At 46.4% G+C, this 25,833-nt stretch overlaps 1 protein-coding gene across 2 annotated transcripts in view; it reads right to left on the bottom strand.

Annotated features, from left to right (window-relative positions):
* The window catches only part of CORO2A (coronin 2A), a 66,835-nt gene extending 54,611 nt beyond the window's left edge, over positions 1-12,224 (bottom strand). Inside the window, exon 1 of one of the 2 annotated variants that reach the window (XM_083719246.1) lies at positions 11,588-12,224. In XM_083719246.1, the coding sequence (XP_083575372.1) occupies positions 11,588-11,602 (15 nt within the window). In that variant the 5' untranslated portion in view covers positions 11,603-12,224. Of the gene's footprint in view, positions 1-10,655; positions 11,559-11,587 lie in introns of those variants that run through there. The other variant, XM_083719248.1, reaches the window with a different exon arrangement.
* Positions 12,225-25,833: the final 13,609 nt, after the last annotated feature.

Genomic DNA, 25,833 nt, shown 5'->3' with positions numbered 1-25,833 from the left:
ATGCAAATTGAATAATTAGATGAGGAGGGTTCATGGGAACAAGGGCAATAAAAACTAAGCAGCTGACACAACTATTGCTACACCTTTGCCCAGGCCAGATAGCACTTATCAGTCAGAAAGCCCTTTGATACAAGGCTCTGCTCCTGCTTCTGTGAGGGCTGAGTGAAGCAATTGCTTTAGGGCTTCATTAAAGGGCAGTTAATGGTCAGTTATTGAATTTATTGTATCTAAACAGCTCAGTTGGGGGGTTTGTTACTGGATTGCTCGGTCTTGCTGTCACCCTGACCATGCTCCTTTCAAACTCCTTGACTCATAGAATCACAGAACCTTTGCATTGGCAGGGACCCTGAGGACCAGTCTATCCCTGCAATGCAGGAATATGCAGCTGTCCCATACAGGGATCGAACCTGCAACCTTGACGTTCCCTGCACCACGCTCTAACCAACTGAACTATCCAGCCTCACTGAGCTTCCAGACACAGACTTGCCACCTCAGTGAAGGACTAAGCCAAAGTGGAAGACAACCAAAGCACAGCGCAGCATTGTATCCAAGAGGATGAAAACGATCCCCACACTTTTGTAAAAAAAAGGGGAACATCGTCAAGCTACCTAAAATTCCAAGTTTCATGCTTCTGCTTTGTTAGGCGGTCATACTAATAAAGCCAAATCTCAGATCAAGCGCGTCTGAATGTCTCCACCAAATTCTTCTCTGAATAAGTCCATCTTTCTTGCTTAGCGGGCTTCCTGCCTTCCAAATCAATATATAAAGGATCACAACACACACACAAAAAAAGTAAAATTCAAGTCCGCCCTGGTCTACTTTCTCTAGAAACAATGCTCTGTTTCACTTCATTCTTTGTAACTTGGATACCAAGAAAATATTACTCCTTATCAGTTTTCTCCACAAGTAATCGTGTACTTTTAGTTTCAGCGATAGGGCAAATTCCAGCTTATAAAGCTTTTACTCCTTGGCAGTTGTTTTCCTGATTATTAGAGGAAGATGATATACCCGCCATGATATATAGCAGGAGAACAGCAAACTGATACTCTAAAGATAGAGGTGAACTGAGTCCAACAGAAAAGATCTATGTATTTGAGTCCACTAGTCAACAAAACTTGAAAGTAACTATTTTTGGAAATACATCAGAGAGTGAAAAATGAGAGAGTGATATAATACATTTCTCAACCGAACACATTTTCCCCAGTTCACTCTGGGTAGAGTGGTCCAATCCAACCAAATAATTGTGCGTGCAGACCTACGTACTTTCTACACGTGCTAGATGAAGATATCGTGTCCCCAGCATCTAAGAAGTGCTCCTGTTCAGTGATGTAGCAAGTAATTTCATAGTGCTCTTCAGGGCTCACAGAGGGAAGTGAGGTTTCAGGACAAGAGAAAGGGGAAAAGGATGTCTGCTTGTCTTCCCGTTCTCAAGCTTTCGTTTGCTGGGCTGTACTGAGCCAAATGGGTTCAGGCTGACTGCCAGACCTAAACTTGAGCACTTTATTGCTATGTAGCATGGATGGAGAAACTTGTGGCCTTACTGATGTTGTTGGACTACAGCTCCCATCAGCATGGCCAACGGTCAGGGATGATGGGCATTGTAGTCCAGTTATATCTAAAGAGTCACTGTAATATGCTGGATGAACTTTCTGGAGAATGAGAAAATAGGTTTTCTTTTTCCTTTCCCATCTCCTGAAGCCTCCCTAACATGAAGATATATATTTTTTAAACTTCATGACACACATCCTTCCATCCCTAATACCCTTCCAGGATTTTTACATATCAGAATAGGGAAGCCTACCCTTTAGCCTAAACATTAGGCTAAAGAACATTAGGAAGAACTTCCTGACTTTAAGAGCTGTTCGACAGTGGAATTTGCTGCCAAGGAGTGTGGTGGAGTCTCCTCCTTTGGAGGTCTTTAAGCAGAGGCTTGACAACCATATGTCAGGAGTGCTCTGATGGTGTTTCCTGCTTGGCAGGGGGTTGGACTCGATGGCCCTTGTGGTCTCTTCCAATTCTATGATTCTAGGGAGGTTTCTAGAGAGTGGGAAGAGGAAAAGTTGTCATTTCCCCTTTTCCCCCTCCTGAAATTTCCTGTGTTCTTCAGAGGAGATGTGGAGTTGTTGTTTTTTAAACAACTTTAGGGGTAGCACTTCATTTACTCCTCGCACTCTGAGGCACTTGCTAAGTTCTGACACATTTGGTTTCTGCATTGTATGAGAGATTTTTAAAAATCCATACAACTGCAAAAAAGCAGTTGCAGATCACCATTTTAAGAACTTGCTTTCGCCTTGTTTTCTTACTTAAACATGCCATTTTGCTTCAGCAGCACTTATTCTTTAAGGGAAATGAAAGAAGCTCGTCACTGTGTTTCTTAGGAACAGAGGAAGCTGCGTTATCCTGAGCCAGACCACTGGTCCATCTATCTCCATAATTCTATACTGACTAGAAGCACCTCTTCCAGTCATACCTGGAGATCCAGGAGACTGAAGCTGGGAGTTTATCTATGCAAATAGATACTTTCTCTCTTCTTCCTAGTACCAATCACTCCCTCTAGGATACTTGCTGCAGCCTGCTATGGGCTTGAGAAGACCAACTGCCATCCATCCAATTTCCACCCCTGCCCCATCATCATCTTGGAAGTTCAGAGTTGTTTTGGGGTCTTTGGTGTTTTCGTTTACAAATCTACACTTCTATGTATGTCCTGTAAGTCCACAAGTATGGAGAACCCTGGCCTTTGTTTTGGGTGGTCCTATAATGTGGGTTAAAGCCTCAGTGCCTAGGACTTGCCGATTGAAAGGTCGGCGGTTCAAATCCCTGCGGCGGGGTGCGCTCCCGCTGCTCGGTCCCAGCGCCTGCCAACCTAGCAGTTCGAAAGCACCTCCGGGTGCAAGTAGATAAATAGGGACCGCTTACCAGCGGGAAGGTAAACGGCGTTTCCGTGTGCGGCTCTGGCTCACCAGATGCAGCTTGTCACGCTGGCCACGTGACCCGGAAGTGTCTCCGGACAGCGCTGGCCCCTGGCCTCTTAAGTGAGATGGGCGCACAACCCCAGAGTCTGTCAAGACTGGCCCGTACGGGCAGGGGTACCTTTACCTTTTTATAATGTCTCACTTCCATACTGATAGGAATTCCACCACCCATCTTGACTATTAGCTGGGATGGTGGGAAGAATCCCAAATGCAAGTTCACTGTCTGGATGGAAATGTGCATTTAATTCTGGGACATCTCATCCCAGAAAGTTCTAATGCAATATTTCCTCACATTCTAATAGTGCTCCGATTCCTCCCCCCAAACTCAACTGGAACCACGCTTCACTCTTAAACACCATTTTCAGAGGATGCAAAAGTAAGGATTATCATCCAGCGTTTGTGTATGAGTCGCTGTTCTGAGCATACAGAAAAGCAGCAGGAAGCTCTCTCCCTCCCCCCCCCCCCGGGGCATCTCTTGACTGGGTGCAAGGCAAGGCCAGAGCAATCAATCCGAGACCAGGGAAAAGAGTTGGCGGAAGAAGACTGGAAGAAATTTAAAGACTATTTACAGAAATATTGTAAAATTAATGAATGTTAGAATGATGTTGGACAGAAATTAAGTGGTTTCCAGCTGTAATGCTTAAGAGGATTTGAAAAAAAAGGTTTAGAAATAAGTCAAAACTAATGGTGAGGATTTGCTGAACTAACAATCTGAATTGGAATACAAAAAAGGGAGGTATGAGGAGGTCTGGAAAATAAGTTAAAAGAAAATAAGTAATGGAAATTCTATGTGTTTTAATTGTTTTTATTTTTGTATTTTTGTTATTTTTTCTTTTTATTTTACATTGTATTATTTTTGAAAACTTTAATAAATATTCTATACATGCACAGGAAAAAAAAAGGCCAGAGCAATCAAGCACCAACCTCCACAGCTGGATTTCTCAAGGTGGATCACTTATAACTGCTGGACATGGGCAAGCACAACCTGTGTGGGTGACAGCTGCTGGATTCAACTTTGCCCCAAAGTAGCACTACTCTGTCAGCTTCTTTATAACCAGTCCCATGTGCAGCCAAAATAACCCATATGAAACAAGAGTATTTGGAAGGAAACCACAATCAACAAACTAAAGGATGGGGCCGGTATCCATGCAAAGTACAGAGCCTCTCTAATCCTTTGCTGATGTTGGCTGCTTTATTAATTATAATGATTTCTATTAATTTGAGGTATCAGTTGGCTAATACAAAGTCTCTCTCTTTGGTCACCTGTTAGGTGGCTTTATTTGTTGATGTTTGTTTTTACTGTGGATTTTAATCTCTCTTTTCTAATATATCTAAACTACAACAGTTATATTATCTTCTCTCGGCAATAAAGAAAGCTATTGTCAAGGCATGATTTTTAATCTGCTTGCTGCCGTTTAGCCCATATAAGCTGTCTGGAGAGCTTGATCCTAATCCGTTAGGAGTGCCAGTGCTGAGCTGCCCATCTCTGGGAAGAACACTGGTTTATTCTCAGACTCCTACTAGCTCCGCGAACCTCTCACATTCCGATTCTGGATGAAGTGACTGCACCTCTTATCCCATACAGCAGGGACAGGGAACTTCTGCTGGCCAGAAGGTGTGGGCAACCTTCAGGAAGCTATCTGTGAACACAACAAAAGTAGCTCCGCCTCCATATAGAAACCACAAAAAGACCAACCACAAGTGATGGGAGGTGCTTCTGGCAGTAAATCTGGCCCAGGATATGCCAACAGCTTTATTTCCTAATTGATGATTTTGAATTATGGTGCTGGAGGAGACTCTTGAGAGTCCCATGGACGGCAAGAAGATCAAACCTCTCCATTCTGAAGGAAATCAGCCCTGAGTGCTCACTGGAAGGACAGATCCTGAAGCTGAGGCTCCAAGACTTTGGCCACCTCATGAGAAGAGAAGACTCCCTGGAAAAGACCCTGATGTTGGGAAAGATGGAGGGCACAAGGAGAAGGGGACGACGGAGGACGAGATGGTTGGATAGTGTTCGCGAAGCTACCAGCATGAGTTTGACCAAACTGCGGGAGGCAGTGGAAGACAGGAGTGCCTGGTGTGCTCTGGTCCAGGGGGTCACGAAGAGTCAGACACGACTAAACGACTAAACAACAACAACAACAACAACCCATCCTTCATTGCATCTGCTACCCAAGAAACCCCAACAATGAACATCAGCTTGATCATGCAGACCATGTCCCAAATGCCCTGCCTCACTTTGTTCTTCTCCAGATGGGAGTTGTTATCTACCGCAGCTCCCTTGGTATGGGCCACCATTAGACTGTAGCGGAGGGAATCTTTTATTGAGGGTGAGGCAGTCCTTGAAAAGGTCCCTAGTTTCGCTTGCAGTGAGATAATGAGTCACCAGCAGTACAGTACATTCTTTAAAATCACAAATGGATTGATTTATTAACAGAAAGCACAATGCATTAAATAGACCAGAAGGTTCTTCAAGAAAGAATCTGCTCAAGAGCCTTGGCTTTTTTTCATGGTTTATTGCTTCTTCTGGCCTTATCGCCTTGACCTGCCTCCAACCTCCCAATGCACGGACGGCATGTCATTGCTGACCAAAAGCCTGAACTTCTGCTCTTCCATGGCTCTATAATCCACAGCTGCAGAGGGGGGCCATTCCCCATTGATGAGTTGTACCTAACAGGAGGTTTGCTCTAGTGAAATAACTACTGCTTGCATGAGGTAAGGCCCCTCAGTTTTCATTCCTCACCCCTGCCTGCTGCAGACATACCCATGCCAAATCCCATAATGTTCCAAAGAGCCCCACAACCCACAGGAGCTTTTTTGGCGGGGGGAGTTGCACACAGACGGTTGCAGTGGGCAGGGAGATTGTCAAAAATGCCTTCTGCTTGTGGAAGTGCTTTGCAATAGCAGAAAGCCACCAATGGATGCAACCGCATGACTTTCGTATATTAGCTTGTATAGCACCCAGTGCAACAATAAGTAGTATCAGCTCAGTTCCTGGCTCCTTGGGTAACTTGGTTTAGGAAAGAATGCCACCTGAGATTTTGGAGACCGTGGACCATCTGTCTCATAGAATTGTAGAGTTGGACAGGACCACAAGGGTCATCTACTCCAACTCCCTGAAATACAGAAGTCTTTTTGCCCAATGTGGGGCTCGAACCCACAACCTTGAGATGAAGGGCCTCATGCTCTACCAACTGAGCTATATAGGTCCTAGCATAAGGCAGACCCACCTCTCCTCCACTTACACAAGCTGGATTAGATAGCTTAGCGTCAACCAAGGGGCATTCTGTTGCACTAATAGAATGAAGGTTGCCTGCCACTGGAGGAGGCATGTATCTATCCCAAGACAACAGAGCATCAGTGATAATCACACTTAGAAACAAATAATTCTTGAGCTGGAAGGGACTCTGAGGATCATCTCGTCCAACCCCCTGCAATGCAGGAATATGCAGTTTGTCCCATACGGGGATCGAACCTGCAACTTTGGCGTTATCAGCAGCACACTCTAACCAACCGAGCTGCATATTTAACAGGACAGCAACAGAAAATAAAATCAGTATTGCATGTCAGAGATGCGAAAGCTGTAGAGAGAACCAGCTCTCTGCATAGCCAGTGATACTAAACCAGTTAGATGTCACACCAGCCAGCATTAAGTAAATCAATATAGGATTACAGTGTCTCTTTCACTCTCCAGCCTTAATCACAGCCACAAGACGGAAAGCTCCTGGCCAGCTCTAACAACATCAACTGTGTGCCATGTTGCACAAAGCCTCTCTTTGGCCGCCGGCACAACGATCATTTTACACCCTGAGGAATGAAAATGAACTTATTTGAGTATCCTTTTACCTTTCATTAACTTCACATTACAGCTGTTCATCAAGGGCTTGATCCTACACTCATCACGAGTACTGTACCACGTGTGGAGTGCTTTGTGGGTGAAGATGCAGGGTGAGGGAATCGAATGACCGTGGCTTGCTAGCCTTCTCAACATGAGGTGGGTTCAGAAGGCGCACACATACGCACGCATTGAAAGCGTGTGGGAGGAAGCTCTGGGGTTGTGCGGGCCGGCCATGCCTCACTGCTGACATGCAGCATTCAAAATTCGCCATGCTCATTTTGTACCCAGCTACTGGCCACTTAGGGGACGCGGGTGGCGCTGTGGGTTAAACCACAGAGCCTAGGACTTGCCGATCAGAAGGTCGGTGGTTCGAATCCCTGCGATGGAGTGAGCTCCCATTGTTCAGTCCCAGCTCCTGCCCACTTAGCAGTTCGAAAGCACGTCAAGGTGCAAGTAGATCAATAGGTACCGCTCTGGCGGGAAGGTAAACAGCGTTTTCGTGCACTGCTCTGGTTTGCCAGAAGTGGCTTAGTCATGCTGGAAACATGACCCGGAAGCTGTATGCCAGCTCCCTTGGCCAATAAAGCGAGATGAGCGCCGCAACCCCAGAGTCGGTCACGACTGGACCTAATGGTCAGGGGTCCCTTTACCTTTACCTTTATTGGCCACTTGCAACCAACTGAAGATGCCCAGGCACTAGGATGAGATCTGATGTCTGCATCATCTGCAGGTGGATGCCTGGGCATCCTTGGATCTTGACTGTTTTCACACACTAGCAGCAAATCCTGTAGAACAGGCATAGGCAAACTCCGGCCCTCCAGATGTTTGGGACTACCATTCCCATCATCCCTGACCACTGTTAGCTAGGGATGATGGGAATTGTAGTCCCAAACATCTGGAGGGCTGGAGTCTGCCTATACCTGCTGTAGAATTCTAGCCATTATATTTCAGCAACCAATAGGTTTTATTGGAAAATATGACTTTCGAGCCCTTTGGCCCCCCAAATGGCAACTAGACATTATGCTTTGGCAACTGTAACCCCGGCTGATGGGTATGGCGCCTAGCTTATATATCTAACACTGCTGACATGTGCAACAGCCATGTACCATGCCACCTGTGCATTTGGCTAGCATGTATACTTCTTCCACGTAAAGAGGAGCTCCTGTCCAACCAGGAACTCCCATCATGAGATCTATGCACATGCGTCAGTATTTGTGGGGAGCTCCACACCAACTGATGTGGACCCAGTGAATGTCAGTGGTGGAGGCAGGGCTTGCCAATGTGGCTTCATTATCCCCCTCTCCATGAACCACATGCATCCTATGGTTAATGCTAGGACACAATCATATACTTCCCAAAGCAAAGGCTTGCACAGGTCTCTGCTTAGCCTCAAGGCTTGAAGCAGGAACCTCCTGGTCCCAGAGAACGACCCTGGACTGTGTGTCCTATATCCATCTATAACACAGGTATGCAGCCAATATCAACCTCTCCAACTAACAGGGCACACGAAGCCTGTAGATTGGCCAGGTCTGATGTGAGAACAAAGACACCAAACCTTCTGCCACTGACTTGGCAACAACAGAGCACAAACTTTTCTGCTAGTTGCTCTACTGGCAACAGCTACTGATCTCAGGGCCCCGGGCTAGAGAATCTGCACACACACGTGCCTCGATTCAAGCGCAGCCTTGGCCTGCCCTTAACATTGTCACACCCATTTCTATGGTGTGTGTCACATTTATTATGGACACCCATGCCCCAGTGTGCTTCACCCTGGTGAGCATACTTCAACTCCCCAAAGGAAATTTCGGTGTTAATTAACCACCTGGTAATTTGAGCTAAGGGGAAACCCCACAAAACCATGGTGCCTAATGAGTGGAACAGGAAAGTTCCAGCACTATACCCCAGAGGCCAAAAGCTTTGTTGTTGTTTAGTCATTTAGTAGTGTCCAACTCTTCGTGACCCCATGGACCAGAGCACGCCAGGCCCTCCTGTCTTCCACTGCCTCCCGCAGTTTGGTCAAACTCATGCTGGTAGCTTCAAGTTTACTGTCCAGCCATCTCGTCCTCTGTCGTCCCCTTCTCCTTTTGCCCTCAATCTTTCCCAACATCAGGGTCTTTTCCAGGGAGTCTTCTCTTCTCATGAGGTGGGCAAAGTATTGCAGCCTGAGCTTCAGGATCTGTCCTTCCAGTGAGCACTCAGGGCTGATTTCCTTAAGAATGGATGGGGTAGGTTAGGCTGACAGTCAGGAATTGGCCCAGGGTCGCTCAGTGAGTTTCCTGGCTGAATGGGGATTTGAAACCTGGTCTCCCAGGTCCTAGTCCAGCATTTCAACCACTACACCCCACTTACTCTTTGGTCCTGACTTGTAGCTTGTTCTGTGGTCCCTGGCTCATCTCAGATTGCTGCTCACAGCCTAGCCCTGACATACCGTGGCTTAGAGGAGAAGTCTCTAGGTGAGCCACTATGGTAGGCAAGTCAGGCTGAAGAACTGCATTGTTCTAACCCTAAATCTCTCAAGAAGAGATGCTCAGATCCTATAGACGGGCAGGGAAACAGGACTAATGAAAAAGGAACAGGAGGACCTCCTAGCAAACGAGAACTTGGGGTGGTGAAGGAAGCAGGCCAAAGCAATGGAGTCCAGGCTTGAAAGCTTGGAACTAGGGAATGCTGCCAAAGGATGGAGCAGAAGGAAAATTAGGGGGAAGAAATGGTGGGGAGAGGGGAGAGGAATGGTGCCCATGACCAAGAGCTCAAGACACAAAGAAGGCTGAAGTTCACATTTCACTTTTAAATAACTAACCAAGTATTTGGCTGTTGGCTTCCTAACTTTTATTCATTATTGGAGAAAATGTTTATTGGTTTTACTACATGGCTCTTTCATGGCAGTCATTGGGAATCGGATGTGGCTGGGGGGAAGCAACGTTAGGCATTTAAATAAGCAAACCATTGCTAGGTATGGTTCTCAAACTCCAGGTGGTGTCATAGACACTGGAGGAAAACACCATGGAAGGATAGCTGCTGCCTTCATGCTCTGCAAATGAGCATCCCAGAGGCACTTAGAAGGCCACAGTGAGCTCAATGTATTGATCTCATCCAACAAAGCAATTCTTATGATCTACTGCGTAATTAGCACCCAACAGTTAATAGCTGGATCAACTGACACTAAGCCACATCTCTCAGAAATCACCTAGCACCCATTATGATGGCCAGATACAAACACTATACCTGTTAGAATGCACTCTGCTTCTTTTGCTTAAAAGTGCAGGAGTCTTCTCTTTTGAGTCTAGCCACCAATTCTCATAGCAAAAGAATTTCTATGGAACTAGAGTACAATTATTATCCTTCATGTGGTTCTCAGTTGCAGACAAAACCTCCTTTGAAAATAATAACATCATAATCCTTTTGCACACTCATCAGGTTCCCCTGAACTCAAGGGCAAAGTTACAGCAATATTCTTGTTGCGAATCCTCTAGAAGACTCCCTGGCCCTCAGGGCAAAGTCAGGGCAATAAATCTATCCTACTGTGTTAGTCAACCACCTTATCTACGTCTGCAACAAGCCCATGGCACAGAAGGGCACACCGAGGTCACACAGACAATATCAAACCTGGACTATGAATTATCTTATCCTGAGTAACTACCATCCTTTGGCCCCAAACAAGCAGTAGAGCAGATTGGAAGCCTGTTTTCACCAATAAAGATGCACTGAAAGACTTGAAACAACTCACCCTTTGGGGCATGTTTAACCACCTGGTTGCAAGAACAATGGAGCAGTTAGTTGGCATTAGGTGGGTAGGAAAGCAATGATGAAATTAAATTAAATGGCTACCGTTTGGAAATGCATACTGTATAGGAAGAATTCTGGGGGGGGGGACTTGACACTGACAGCTTGAATGAAAAGCAGAACCAACTTTCTTCCAATTGGCAAATAAATTTGATGGCTTGTCACTTGGAGTAGATTTTCTACTCGCCGCAGGTGACCTGAAACACAAGCAAACTCCAAGGCCAGCTTAGGCGTGCTCAGGAGATCTACCCCAGTGAAACAGATCCCTCCAGGCTCTGGCCTCATTCGGCCTTCTGTTCCTGGAATCAAAGTTGGCAGCCCTAAATCAATACGATTTTATTTTCTCTCAAGAGCTAATGTTTTCCCCTCCCCGCATATCTAGAACAAGATAGGGTTGAGATCCGTTCCTCTAATATGCTCAGATCTTAACAAGAAATGTGCCAATTCGTTTGCAGGCTGAAAAAGCGTTTCCTTGCCCAGGAGAACTTGCTGGTGGATTATGCTTTTATTTTTGCACACAAGGACTGGGGTGGGAATCAGCTAGGGCTCCCCTCTACCCTGTGAGCAAACGTGAATGTTGCAACTCACCCAACCCGACAGATGTATTTTTTTAAAAAGGGGGTGGAGGGCGGCGACGATTTGATAGCTAAGTATACGTTGCTGTCAAATTCATGCAAGCATTTTTTGCTGATGTTGTGATTTCGCCCCGCCCCTCAGATCCAGAACGATGCAGAGTCGGGAGGATCCACCCTTCTAAGAATGACCCACCAAGCCACTCAGGGACATTTGCAAGACTTCCCCCCCGTATTTTGTTTTGTTTTTGCGAGCGGACGGTTTCCAGTGCGTTATAATGCCGGAAGCGCGACGCAGCAGTGGAACTACGGGATCTGGGCTGGCGCTTGCAAAATGCTTGCCAAATGCCTGGCACCTGCGACGCGGTTCAAGAGCAGGTGCGTCGCTTTCGTCCCTCTTTTGCACCGCTCCCTCTTCCTACCTTTGTGATGGTCATGCAGCCTGGGTTTTTGGTGCAGCGTCCAAGGGCTGGCGAGCCCGTCCTGCTCACAGTCGTCTCTCTCCGCAGCAAAGATTTCAGATCCTGCCTGCTCTTGCACCGCAACACTTTCTTCCTCTTCCTCCTCCGTTTTTCCTCCTGCACAGCTAGCACATCCCTTTTACAGGTGCTGCGGGATCATGGAATCACCTTCATTCATTGATCGTGAATTTATAAATATATATATTTGGGGATGGGTGGGGGTTGGAAAGCCTTTGCTTGCTGTCACCCACACACCAGTTTTAAAAAAATTAAAAATTAAAAACCCCTCAAAATCTGCCTGCTTCCAGCATGCACGCTCCCCGGGCAGAGCGCACGCTTGCAAAGTCACTGCAGGGTCCACACGCGCGCTTGGAGAGAAAGGGTGGTGGGTGGAGCCAGGAGAGAAGAAGGACAGGCCCAGATCCCCCCCCCCGCCCCACCCCCCGCTTCCTTTGTGTGCCGCCCTCGGAGTCCGGCAAAGCAGCATCAGAAACCTCGGCAGAGGCGGCGGTTGTTGCCTTGTGGATGATGACGGGTGGGCGGAGACGGGAGGCAGCCCGAAATCCCGTCCCTGCGGGGAAGAGAGGCGGCGGCGGCTCCCTTGGGAAACCCTTGGGCGCGCGCCTTGCGCGGGTCGCAATTCTGCAACCGGCACGAATTACGCAAATGAAACCAGCGCGATGGTTGGCATCGCTTTCTTGTTCCTCTTGCGTTTTTGAAAACTGTTTTGCATCCATTATTCTGTTTTCTTTTTTTATGTATACTGTAAACCTATTTTGCATAATTTATTTAGGTTTTTGCTTATTGTGTTTCTGGTTTTGCTTTTAGAAGACATCTGAAGACCTGTTTAGGGAAGTTTTTAATGTTTGATGTTTTGTCCTGTGTTTAATAATCTGTTGGGAGCCGCCCAGAGTGGCTGGGGAAACCCAGCCAGATGGGCGAGGTCACATAAATTATTTGTTGTTGTTAGAGACCCTCCAAATGTCCCTATTCTCCAAGGACAGCCCCCAGATTTATAGAAGCCGCCTCGGTTTCTGACTTGATCCCAGAATGACCTGCTTTTCCTTATCCTTGAAGGATATGTTATTATTATTTATTACACTCATTCCCAGCCCTTCAACAGCAGATCCCAGGGCAGGTTACAACAGTTAAGAAAACCAACAACAGTTAAAACAGATTACAATCACGGGAATAGGGTGTGCCCTGAACACACACACAGAGCAGGAGACTCTTAATCTCAGGTTTGTGGGTTCAAACCCGACATGGGGTGAAGATTCCTGCAGGTTAGAGGTATGTCTTCAGCATTCTTGGAAAGCTGCATAGTGAAGAAGCCAAGAATTGCCTTCTTGCAGGAGGGAATTCCACACCTTAGGGGCTGCAGCAGAGAAGGCCCTGATGGGAGCAGTCGGTGGAGAAAGGGTACAATGATGAAGCTAGGTTGCCAAGTGAACATCCGGACAAAGTTGTTGAGCTCTTACTCAACTATCTTTTTGGACTCTGGGTATTGTCTGCATACTAAAAACCTGTCACAATCACAAAAACTAGAAAGCTCTCTCTCTCTCTCTCTGTGTGTGTGTGTGTGTGTGTGTGTTTAAAATATTTTTTATTGAATGATTTTATGTTACAAAAAAAAACATTACAACCATACTACCACAAAATATAATTGAGAAATAAAAATTACATACATCAATATTTAGTTTGTTACTTGTTATTTGCCGTCTTATTTCCTCCCAAACATTCCATACAAAGCACACATACATACACACACACAAAAAATATGATAATAATGAAACTAAATATCTTTTCCTCTTTTATCTTACAAAATCTTTTCTTCAACTTGACTTCCTGACAAGTCCCTTTGCATGTATTTTATCTTACAATTGAATGTACACAAAACAATAGACCTTTCTATATAAATTTTCCAATACATTCAGAAAACATAATAAATGCTTAATTGTTATCCACCTCCTTTTACTTCATTTGTCACTCGAATGCTAGCACGGAGCCAAAACTATTACTGTACAGTGGTACCTCGGGTTACATACGCTTCAGGTTACATACGCTTCAGGTTACAGACTCCGCTAACCCAGAAATAGTGCTTCAGGTTAAGAACTTTGCTTCAGGATGAGAACAGAAATTGGGCTCCAGCGGCGCAGCAGCAGTGGGAGGCCCCATTAGCTAAAGTGGTGCTTCAGGTTAAGAACAGTTTCAGGTTAAGTATGGACCTCCGGAACGAATTAAGTACTTAACCTGAGGTACTTAACCTGAGGTATTATATTTTTGAACATGTCTTCTATAACCATCCCATTTTCCCGCAAATTTTTGCTTTGAGTTTCCTCCGAGTTTGCTAGTCAATTGAGCCATCCCAATCTGTTATTTTTATGTGTGTGTTTTAAAATGAAGATTCTCCACATACCAGTGGCGTAGCATGGGTTGTCAGCACCCGGGGCAAGGCAAGTAATTTGCACCCCCTAACCCGTGGATTTGTGCCCCCTAACCCTAACCCCCAGATGTTGCACCCGGTGCGGCCGGCCCCCCCTGCACCCCCCACGCTACGCCACTGCCACATACTATCCACAGATAGTATCCAAAACCACATTTCACGACTGTTCCAGGCGCCTGCACCAAACGTGCAAACCTGCCTAAGATTGAGTTCTATTGTTGCTTAATATTTAGGGCGATTTGAGAAGGGGGACTTTTAAAGCGTCATCTAAGACAGTACCACTGATCTGAATATCATAATTAGCCATCTGATGGAAAGCATTTTCTCAGGTGAATGTGTGTTTTGAATCCCTTGGGGAGGGGAGCAGCTGGGTGGTGGTGGTGGAAACAGTTAGAAATAGAGAAACTGCTTCTGCTCCTAGTTCTTACCTCTTGAAGATGCTTTCTCTTAAAGTAGAAGATGCTTTTGGGTTATCACACACACACCTGCATGCCACATGAGTGAACACTCACATTTAAATGCAATCTCTGCAAAGCATTACCAGATTACTTTCTAAATTCACAGTGGTTTGCATTAGATTAAAAAATATCCCGTGCAATAAATCATACTGCAGTCTTTAAACACATCTTTACTGCCACTCTCTAAACTTACCAGTAAAGAAATCTGAACCATAGCACATTCCTTTCAGAGGTGGACCTTATCCAGTGTAAATCCAGGATATCTATAAGATGGTTAGTCTACAACTTTGATCATCCTTGATTCTCAGCTATACTGGAGTGGCTTGCCAGTTCCTCCTCCAGGTGGATCATGTTTGGTCAAACTCTCCACTATGACCTGTTCATCTAGGGTGCCCTGCTCGGCATAGTTCATAGCTTCTCTGAGTTATTCAAGCCCCTTCGCCACGGCAAGGCAGTGATCTATGAAGGGGGTGACGGTTGGACAGTGTTCTTGAAGCTACCAGCATGTTTGACCAAACTGCGGGAGGCAGTAAAAGACAGAAGTGCCTGGCGTGCTCTGGTCCAGGGGGTCACGAAGAGTGCTCACTGGAAGGACAGATCCTGAAGCTGAGGCTCCAAGACTTTGGCCACCTCATGAGAAGAGAAGACTCCCTGGAAAAGACCCTGATGCTGGGAAAGATGGAGGGCACAAGGAGAAGGGGACGACAGAGGACAAGATGGTGGGACAGTGTTCTCGAAGCTACCAGCATGAGCCTGACCAAACTGCGGGAGGCAGTGGAAGACAGGAGTGCCTGGCGTGCTCTGGTCCACGGGGTCTTGAAGAGTCGGACACGACTAAACAACAACAACACAGAGGTACCACAGGTTACAGACACTTCCGGTTACAGACCCCGCTAACCCAGAAATAGTACCTTGGGTTAAGAACTTTGCTTCAGGATGAGAACAGAAATCGTGTGGTGGCAGCATGGTGGCAGTGGGAGGACCCATTAGTTAAAGTGGTACCTCAGATTAAGAACAGCTTCAGGTTAAGAACGGACCTCCGGAATGAATCAAGTTCTTAACCCGAGGTACCACTGTACTGAGAGAAAGCTCAGGGAAGTCTATACCAGTAGCAAGGGCCATTTTATCCTATTCTCTGCTACAAATGTTGCAGTACAGTGGTACCTTGGTTTTCAACCATAATCCATTCCGGAGATCCGTTTGTAAACCAAAACAGATTGTAACCCAAGGCACGCTTTCGCCAATGGGGCCTCAAAAAAAATTGTAATAAAAAATAAATGGGTTGTAATCCAAAAAAAAGTTTGCAAACCGGGACACGCACTTCTGGGTTTGACGTGTTTGTAATCCAAAACGTATGCAAACCAGACTGTTTGTAAACCAAGGTACAGTGGTACCTCTGGATTCGAACGGGATCTGTTCCGGAGCCCTGTTCGCATCCTGAAGCGAACGTAACACGCGGCTGCGCGTACGCAGGTTGCGTTTCGCCGCTTCCACGTGATGTCATTTTAAGTGTCTGCGCATGCGTAAGTGGCAAAACCCGGAAGTAACGCGCTCCGTTACTTCTGGGCCGCTGTGAAGCTCAACCCGAAAATATTCATCCCAAAGCTACTTCAACCCGAGGTATGACTGTACCACTGTACTAACTTCTGTTGTGTGTTTTCAGGGGCAGTACAGGTGAGTGAAGCAGGTGTGCCTGTCGCAGAAGCCCAGCCTCACTTATATAACCTGAGTTTCGCTTGTAAGTAAGATAGCAAGATCTGTGTTGCAAAGGACCCTTCAAGTCTCACCCAGCACAGCTGCTTGAGGGCAACAGACTGTCTTGGCCTGCCTTTGAAGCCAAGGAGGTGCACAGCTGGACCACTCTGCCCCAGTGCCCCATTTCCTTCCAAATACAAAGGGCAGAATTAAAACCTGTCTAAATCCTCAGATCTCATTCTGTGGCGGGATCCTTTATTGCACAGTCGAAAGCTTTAGATAAGCCGCAGCAGCCAGATAATATAAACAAAGTGTGGAGGAAAGATTATCTTTGATTAAAAATCAAGTTACAGAAGCTTGTTGGGTGTGTGTGTACAGAATTCTTGCTTTATCACCAACAGACTTTGTACAGAGATAAAAGTCCAGGACAGGCTGCCTAACGCCATACCCGTCATAAGCAGAATGTGTGAACCGTCACAGATCAGACCAGCTATGTTCAATTCTATCTTCTGCCCACTCATGAGGTCCCCCAAAATGACATGCATAGGCACCAGGGTGCCCTCAAACACTCCTCCCATGCCTACTAAGACCCCCTGCCCCTCCCAATTTTCAGCTGAGTACCCTCTGAGCGTCTGGTATGCTGCAAAGGATTCTGGGTAACACTTTTGCATGTGAGTGCTCCCGCCTCATTCTTGTTGTCTGTATTGGCTTTTTGCTCCCACCTAGTTGCGTGTGAAGGAGGATCAAAGTGTAGGTAAGCTAATGGGTAAAGGGACCTCTGACCACTAGGTCCAATCACGGACGACTCTGGGTTTGCGGCGCTCATCTTGCTTTATTGGCCGAGGGAACCAGCGTACAGCTTCCGGGTCATGTGGCCAGCATGACTAAGCCACTTCTGGTGAACTAGAGCAGCGCACAGGAACGCTGTTTACCTTCCCGTCGGAGCGGTACCTATCTACTTGCACTTTGATGTGCTTTCAAACTGCTAGGTTGGCAGGAGCAGGGACCAAGCAACGGGAGCTCACCCCGTCGCAGGGATTCGAACCGACGACCTTCCGATCGGCAAGTCCTAGGCTCTGTGGTTTAACCCACAGCGCCACCCACATCCCAAAAGCGTAGTTAACCACCCGCAATTTCCAGCCTGCCTTGACTCCAGACAGCAGAGCAAAACGATATTGCGCAATCCCCATGCATGTTTACTCAGATGCAAGTTCCACGCTTATTACCCAGGAAGCTGCCTTATCAGAACATTGGTTCATTTAGCTCTACATTGTCTGTATCGAATGGTGTCAACATCTCCCCGCTGGCTTTAATGTATCTGTGTGAGGTTTTCGTTGTGATGTTTGTTTGGTTGTGAGTTGCTTTGGGTTGCCTTGGGGCAGGATAAAGCAACTAACAAATTTGACAAATAATAATAATCAGCTGAGCCTTCTCCAAAATCTGGGGGTGCGAAAAGGATTGCTGCTTTTACATGTTAAGGGCCAAGGGTCAACAATTCCTATATGGCCAGGGATGAGCTGGTGCTCTGGGATAATCATAGAATCATAGAGTTGGAAGAGACCACAAGGGCCATCGAGTCCAACCCCCTGCCAAGCAGGAAACACCATCAGAGCACTCCTGACATATGGTTGTCAAGCCTCTCCAGCATTAAGGATATCTGGGTCTGAGGACCAAAGATGAGCTGAGACATTAACAAAATAAATAAACGTGGTGGCATCCTTTATATCAATAGTCCCTGGGATATATCATCCATTTCTTGCAAGGTTGCTAGTATTTCTTAGCCAAAGGTGCATAGAGTAGCTATGGCAAATATTTGTGACAGGCCAGAGGGTTTGAGACGTAAGCATCTTAAATATGCAGCCTGCCCAAGCCTGGGCCAGTTAATGAACTTACTTCCAATAAAAAGAGCTATAGCAAGTGTTTCACTAGATTTGACGGCCCTATATGATCATTGCAACTGCTAATCTCTTGTGCAGCTATCTACTATGGCAAGGCAGAAGTGGATCACAGATGTTGTGGCTTGGAACGAAATGCATGGCTCTTGATTTTAGAAACTGCACGGTGTGAAGCTGTGCTCCTCGCTCAGACATCTGGAGGCTTATTTGTTACGTTTTGCTGCACACCTGTCTATCAGCTCCTCCTCTCATCCTTTCTGGCAGCTGGTGCGAAAGAGGATAAATGCCTCCATTAATTTTTATAAACAGTATGGAAGGCTAGTGCCTTCATACTTGATTGTGAGGTTCTAACTGGCATTCTGTTTCTATTATGGTTGCTTTGGGGCCAGCAGGGTACTGCTCATTTTCCTAGGCACTATTTCAACTTGTTTTTATTAGAAAATGACTACATTTGCAGGTGGGAACACTAGAGGTTGCTGCAATATTGACCAAGCAGGCAGTCTGGCCCTTCTGCATTGTTTACTTCAGGGGCAGTGGGATCTGCTGGTAGATCTCTAGCTGATTGTAATAGATCAGCAAGGTTGGTTGTTGTTTTTATAAACTCTCAGTTGTTTTAGCAGTGGGGACAACAAAAATGCCTCCTCCTGCCTTAAATTAGGCGGCTGAAACTAATAAAGATTAGGGTGACACAGAGTGGACTCTTGTGTAAAAGGACTGATACTGAAAACACATTCCAGCACTCAGAAGCACCTTGCTCTTTAATTCTGGCCATTATGACTTTTGAAACCTGGCTCTTGGGAGTTCTAGCAGGGGCATAGCGGGGCAGGAGGGATGCCAGGGCGATGGCTCCGGGTACCTTTTTCTGGGCAGCACTGGCAGGGCAATGTGAGGAGGACTTAACAGACATGCGCCCTGTCACCCTCTGTGTTAAGTTGTGGGCAAACATATCAGACAACACAGCGATTCTTCCAAAGCAGCTCTTTATTTGTAAGCTGGAACAGAACTGAACTGAGGAGCTCAGTCAGCCTGCTTATATAGAGCTCCACTAGAATGCAACAGTAATCATTTTCTGTAACTAGTCAATCACTGAACGTCACTTTCGATCCTTCATTTGCATACACACTATCCAATCACTGAACGTCACTTTCGATCCTTCATTTGCATAACTATCTACAGTATCCCCCTGCTGGCCCAGGGTGAGAACTTCAGTACATAACACTCTGCACACCCGTGCATACCCCAATCGCTGTGAAGGCACACTCTGCTGTTGGGTTCTAGTAAAAAAACAGAAGAAAGTAGATCTGGCAAGCAGGAGGTCTGTTCACACCTGGTTTATTACACCTTGAAGGGGGGGGGGAAGCCAGTGATGGGTGCAGAGAAAGGCAATGGGGAATACAGTGGTACCTTGGGTTACATACGCTTCAGGTTACAGACGCTCCAGGTTACAGACTCCGCTAACCCAGAAATAGTACCTCGGGTTAAGAACTTTGCTTCAGGATGAGAACAGAAATCGTGCTCTGGCGGTGTGGCGGCAGCAGGAGGCCCCATTAGCTAGTGTGCTGTAGTGGTTAAGAGTGGTAGACTCGTAATCTGGTGAACCGGGTTTGCTTCCCCGCTCCTCCACATGCAGCTGCTGGGTGACCTTGGGCCAGTCACACTTCTCTGAAGTCTCGCAGCCCCACTCACCTCACAGAGTGTTTGTTGTGGGGGAGGAAGGGAAAGGAGAATGTTAGCTGCTTTGAGACTCCTTCGGGTAGTGATAAAGCGGGATATCAAATCCAAACTACTACTACTACTACTCTTCTTCTTCTTCTTCTTCTTCTTCTTCTTCTTCTTCTTCAAGTGGTGCTTCAGGTTAAGAACAGTTTCAGGTTAAGAACAGGCTTCCGGAACAAATTAAGTTCTTAACCCGAGGTACCACTGTTATTAAGGATGTGGAGTCCTGGGGGAAATGGAAAAATGAGGGGACCTGGGGACCCCCTGCAGGAGGGGCCCCAAGGGCTCCAGAATTGTGATAAGGAACTTATAGTAGCCTTTTGCTTTAAGAAAATGCTAAGAAAATGCTGCGAAAGCATTTCACTTTAAAACGCACAATACAAAGTACAAAAGCTTTTTGCGGCAAAATGTATCTATGTGGAGGCTATGCTTATGCACAGTAGATGTTGAACTATGGCAGCAAATCAACCGATCTCAATAATTTGCTTATGCTAGAAGCGCAGGCGCACTGAGATGAAATGTAACTAAATAAGTTCTGGCTAACAACACTTTGAATGAGGTCATGAGAATGCATATGACTGGAGGAAATATTGTGATGCTTTGTGTAAGAAAGCCATAAATAATCTGAGCATTTGAGGGATGTTCCAGCCTTTGTGGAGTTATCCTGCTATAACACTTTTCTGCAGTAAATAAACTTTCTGGATTCTTTCTTCAAACTGACTCACATGTAATTAATGGTACAAGTGAGATATAAGATTTGCCTTGCAAAACCCCCACCATTTTTTCTTCCAAGGGCCTTCACATCTTTCGGAATAATACCTGTGAAGAGCCAAAATGTTGAGAAGAGTTTGCGAGTCAACTCTGATAAGCCTCCTGAGCAGCTTAGTGCTGAAACATGTTGTAGCATAATGTCTACACTGGGGTTAAAAACTTTTTTTAAAAAAGAAAGGAATCTGGGTGTGCTCAGAAGTCTGCAAGTCTGTGGGACATTCCAAATCTCTTCAACATGGTCAACAGATAAGGATCAACAAGAAGCGCTATACCAGACCAGAGACTGAATGCAATCTGGTAAGGGCCAGGCATTGAGAAAAATAGCAGAAATAAAATTTCATGGACTGCAACTTCCGTCCATTCAGTGCATATGGAGGATACCAGGATGTTGTGTGTATTACAGCTGCAAAAATTGTAGAAGACAGAGCCCTGTGCTTGAGTCACTACTTTGGTGAAAGGTCATCAGCTGCATAAATACCGTTTTGAGTACCTCCTTGAGATTTACTGAGAGCTGAAGGGCGGCTAAGTGTCTTAAAACTTCAACACTGGAAGGCAAAGTCTCTCCCCACCTCCTTCCCCAGTTGTACAGTGGGCAGAGGACTCGACTCAACTGGCAGCACATGAGGAGTTGACCTTCCATACAGGGGTGCCCCTAGAGGTTGGTCCCCACCAAGGCTGTAGGCTCAGGGGGGCAGAAAAATTGTACTACTCAACTTGGACTTGGAGTGGCTAGGAGCCTGCACGCTCCCAAGGGTGGTCCAGGAGGCTGGGTGATGCATGCAGGCTCCTGGAGAGGGAAGAAAGAGGGAGCAGGTGAGAGTTGCAGGAGGAAAAAGGAAGTGAAGGGAAGTGAAGGCATGAGGCGGGAGTTGGTAATGCAGGTGAGCTGTGTATAAGCAAGCTGCCAGCTAGCTCTGCCGAGGCTCTTTTTATTAGCAGAAGAAGAAGAGAAGAAGAGTTTGGATTTGATATCCCGCCTTTCACTCCCTTTAAGGAGTCTCCAAGCTGCTAACATTCTCCTTTCCCTTCCTCCCCCCCAACAAACACTCTGTGAGGTGAGTGGGGCTGCGAGACTTCAGAGAAGTGTGACTGGCCCAAGGTCACCCAGCAGCTGCATGTGGAGGAGCGGAGACGCGAACCCGGTTCCCCAGATTATGAGACTACCGCTCTTAACCACTACACCACACTGGCTCAATATGCAAAACCAGTCAGATACATTTTGGACTGTGACCTTTACACATCTTCCAATCCCGAGATCGTGGGGGGTGGTACAAAGTTATTTTGGCACCTGTTTCCACCGCGTCACTTTCCCCTTGCACGATGTATGACGAAGGAGACAAAGGTCACAGACAGTGCATGGCAGACCACTAAGAGAGCAAAGGTTAGATAGAGGGCATGATGTTCAGACAGCTGTGGCTTGTCTCTGGGTGGAAGTATGCTCCACACCCGAAGCTCACGCAGTCAAACAGCTGAGGCTTGTCTGCGGGTGGAAGTGTGTTCCACACCTGGTGGTCAAGACAGGCAGACAGATGGACCAATGGAGGAGAAGCAGGGCAGACCCCAATGACCACGAAGGAAGTCATTGGCAGAGCACGAAAGGCGACAAAAGCAAACTTTTAGTGTTTCTAATCCGTGGTGTCTCCCAGCTGTGGAGACACCAATACAGCACCTTGCCAAGGGCGCAAGGGAGCCTAGGTACATCTCTGCTTCCATAAACACAAGAAAGATGGGCAACTGTCTGCAATCTGGTCTCTTTATACAGATCTGTTTGCTTAAATGTCTCAGATACAAATACTTTTCGATAGTCAGCTCGCACATTCAGCTACCAGTCACCAGCACAATCACACACACATCCCAGCTCTTTTTGCAGACAATATCCTAATATCACCGATGGCAGAGTGGAAAGCAGAAAAAGAAACAGAGAATGCAGATCCCCTCTTGTTCAACGATCTCCCTTTATTTCTCCCCTGTGGAGCTTACATGAAGCAGCATGTACGTGACAGTGCAGATAAGAACGACCAATATATATTCTTCACCAGTAACATAAAAGGTAGAGGCCACGGAAGCTGTTGTTCGAGGAGCAGTACAAGTTAGCAGCCAATTCAGTGCAAAGGAAAAGTGCTTCCAGGAATATTACAGTACTAAGGTAAAGATTACTCGCTTTAAGACAGATGTAAAGCTATTCTTTAGCTAGCACCTTTGGCAACAACCCTGGATGTTTTCGTACAGGTAGCAAAAGCTTTCCTGCGCCTCCTTTTTCAAAAACATGTTAGATAATGTTGTAAAAACACACTGGAAATCCAGTTGATATAAAGGTTAACCTGAGAGTATGAGAGAAACATGAGACTAGCTTTCTGGTGAAGTCCAGTCCTCAGTTGACAGTTAAAAAGATGTTAAAAGCAGGGAAAGGCTTTAGTTGAAGACCTTGCACACCTGCTGTCTGCCTGAGCACGCAGTGTTGGGTTATGGTCTGCTTTGGGTCTGCAGGGTTGGCTGACCTGGGATTCAGAGGCTGAAATCAGCCCTCTGGGTCTCTGTCTGACCCTCAGGAATCACCCCAGGCCTCAGCACCCCTGTTGTGTACCCTCTAGTGTTTTTACCTGGCTAAAATGTGTCCCTGAACTCCGATAATGCTTCTTGCTTACCTGGATAAGAGAGGATGAGCAAGTGTGTGCTGAAGGAATCTCTTCTGTGCAAAGTTTAAATTAACACTAGTTGCTCCACCCATTTTTATCACGGGCATGCGCCCCCTGAAAGGTTGCCTTGCAAGTCAATGTGGCCCTCTAGCAGGAACAGTTTTCCCAACCCCTTGTATTGTAGCAGGAACCCCCCCACCCCAATCATTCTGTTTGTATAAACTTCACACTCACACACTACATACGCCACATTTCTGTTATAAATTCATAGAAAATCAACCATACATTGGATTTGCACTGTTCCATTTTTATTTTACTCCCAATGACAAGAACTAACAAAGGGGGGTGACTTAGTCAGCCATAATCCCTTCACTGTCTCAGCACATACACTGGAGCCCTGCCCATGCCAACCCTGATGATCCCAGACAGAAGACAATCAAGATCACAAAGAACCTGCATATGGGAGTGGATTCAAACGAAGGACACTGATCAGATCTTCCCTCAGGGGGCAGGAAACTGCAAAATCCCCTTTGTCTCCTAGAAATTCCTGGAAGGGGAGGGGGGAAGGAGGAACCAGCCAGGTGACAAGACACTCAAGTTACCACCAACTCCTCCCTCAGCCCCTCCTTTCTGTAATGTATGCCTCCCTCAGCACCTCCTTTCTGTAATGTATGCCTCCCTCAACCCCTCCTTTCTGGGGGTGGGCTAGACCTAGAGGAGGGGAATTTCAAAAGTTTTTATAAGACCTTGCACACTATTCTTCTGGGTCTTTCCTCTCTCCTGCACGTGAGGGGAATACCCTGTTGCAACAGTTCAATAAAGGCCAAGCCTACAGGCTGCTGTTTTGCTCCAAGTTATCCTGGTTGGTGTCTTTGTTTTGTCCAAGGGAGCCCTCGGATTTTTCCTGTAACAGTATAAAGAATTCCTTGTATAAAGGAGCTCTAGCACTGGCCTAAAATGGCCTCAATCAAAAGCAACCTTGCTCTAATTCAGCTTTATTTTTTTATTATTATTATTATTATTATTATTATTATTATTATTATTATTATTATTATTATTAAAATGTGTATACTGCCCTTTATCCATAGATCTCAGGGCAGTTCACAACATAAAATTACAATATAAAAAACACAAAACACAAAATGAAATCAGGAACAAAAACAAACCAATACTCACACCTCCCACAGCACATTTAAAAGGTGTCAGTCAACCCAAAGCCTGGTTGAAGAGGAATGTTTTTGCCTGGGGTATAATGAAGGCAGAGGGACACAGGTGGCGCTGTGGGTTAAAGCCTCAGCGCCTAGGACTTGCCGATCGAAAGGTCGGCGGTTCGAATCCCTGCGGCGGGGTGCGCTCCCGCTGCTCGGTCCCAGCGCCTGCCAACCTAGCAGTTTGAAAGCACCTCCGGGTGCAAGTAGATAAATAGGGACCGCTTACCAGCGGGAAGGTAAACGGCGTTTCCGTGTGCGGCTCTGGCTCGCCAGAGCAGCGATGTCACGCTGGCCACGTGACCCGGAAGTGTCTCCGGACAGCGCTGGCCCCTGGCCTCTTGAGTGAGATGGGCGCACAACCCCAGAGTCTGTCAAGACTGGCCCGTACGGGCAGGGGTACCTTTACCTTTTATAATGAAGGCACCAGGCAAACCACCCTGGGGAGAGCCACTGCAGAAAAGGTCCATTCTCGTTCTGCTACCCTCCAGACCTCTTGCAGAGGAGGCCCATGAAGAAGGGCCTCAGATGATGATCTCAGGGTCCAGGTAGGTTCATGTGTTGAGATGTGGTCCTTGAAACTTGGTTTCAACTCGCAACCTGCATATGACCAGCTTCCCAGCACAGACTGGCAGGATTGACTGGGAAATGCACTAGATGAAAGCTATTCGTGAACCCTGGATCTTTCAGGAGGCCTAGGCTCCCATGAAACACTGGGAATTGGCATGGAATTCCATTCGGAGTCAAAAGGAAACACATAAACAATAAATACATAAAGTCAGTGCATTCAGAATGGCACAGGGGAAGAGTAAATATGTGCAAAATGAATTTGAAAAGAAAAAGTAAATGAGGGACATAACCAGGGCTTTTTCTCCCCAGCCAAAAGTCACTGGAACTCAGTTCCGGCACTTCCCAGGTGGGCACTATTGCCATTCTAAGAGAATGAGGAAGCTGTTCAAACATTTAAAACACATTCTCTCCAAAGAATCCTAGGAACTGTAGTTTGTCAAGGGCCCTATAAATTTTAGCTCGGTGAGAGGTAAACTACAATTTCTTTTTGTGGGGGGCGGGGACTGCTTTAAATTTATGCTTTGTACACGGCCTTGGACTGGACAGCCCTCATAATGACGACACTTTCAAGCAGAGGACTGCCCTCTGAATACCCTTCAAAAACTGCCTTGAAGCTGGACACACATGGGCACCCTAGCACAACCAGTCCCAATAGCACAGGGAGGGGGGGAACGAATAGCAGATGGACCTGCCCCATCTATCAAAACAGTTAGAATCCTGAGACCAGCAAGATTTTTTTTTGCAATATGTCAAGAGAATGCCCTACCCTGGAATGCTTAATCTACCTTTTAAGAGGTAAAGGTAAAGGGACCCCT

This window comes from Podarcis gaigeae, assembly GCF_964106915.1.
Source record: "Podarcis gaigeae genome assembly, chromosome: 17".
Lineage (NCBI taxonomy): Eukaryota > Metazoa > Chordata > Lepidosauria > Squamata > Lacertidae > Podarcis > Podarcis gaigeae.
This window is presented reverse-complemented; position numbering and strand designations above follow the sequence as displayed.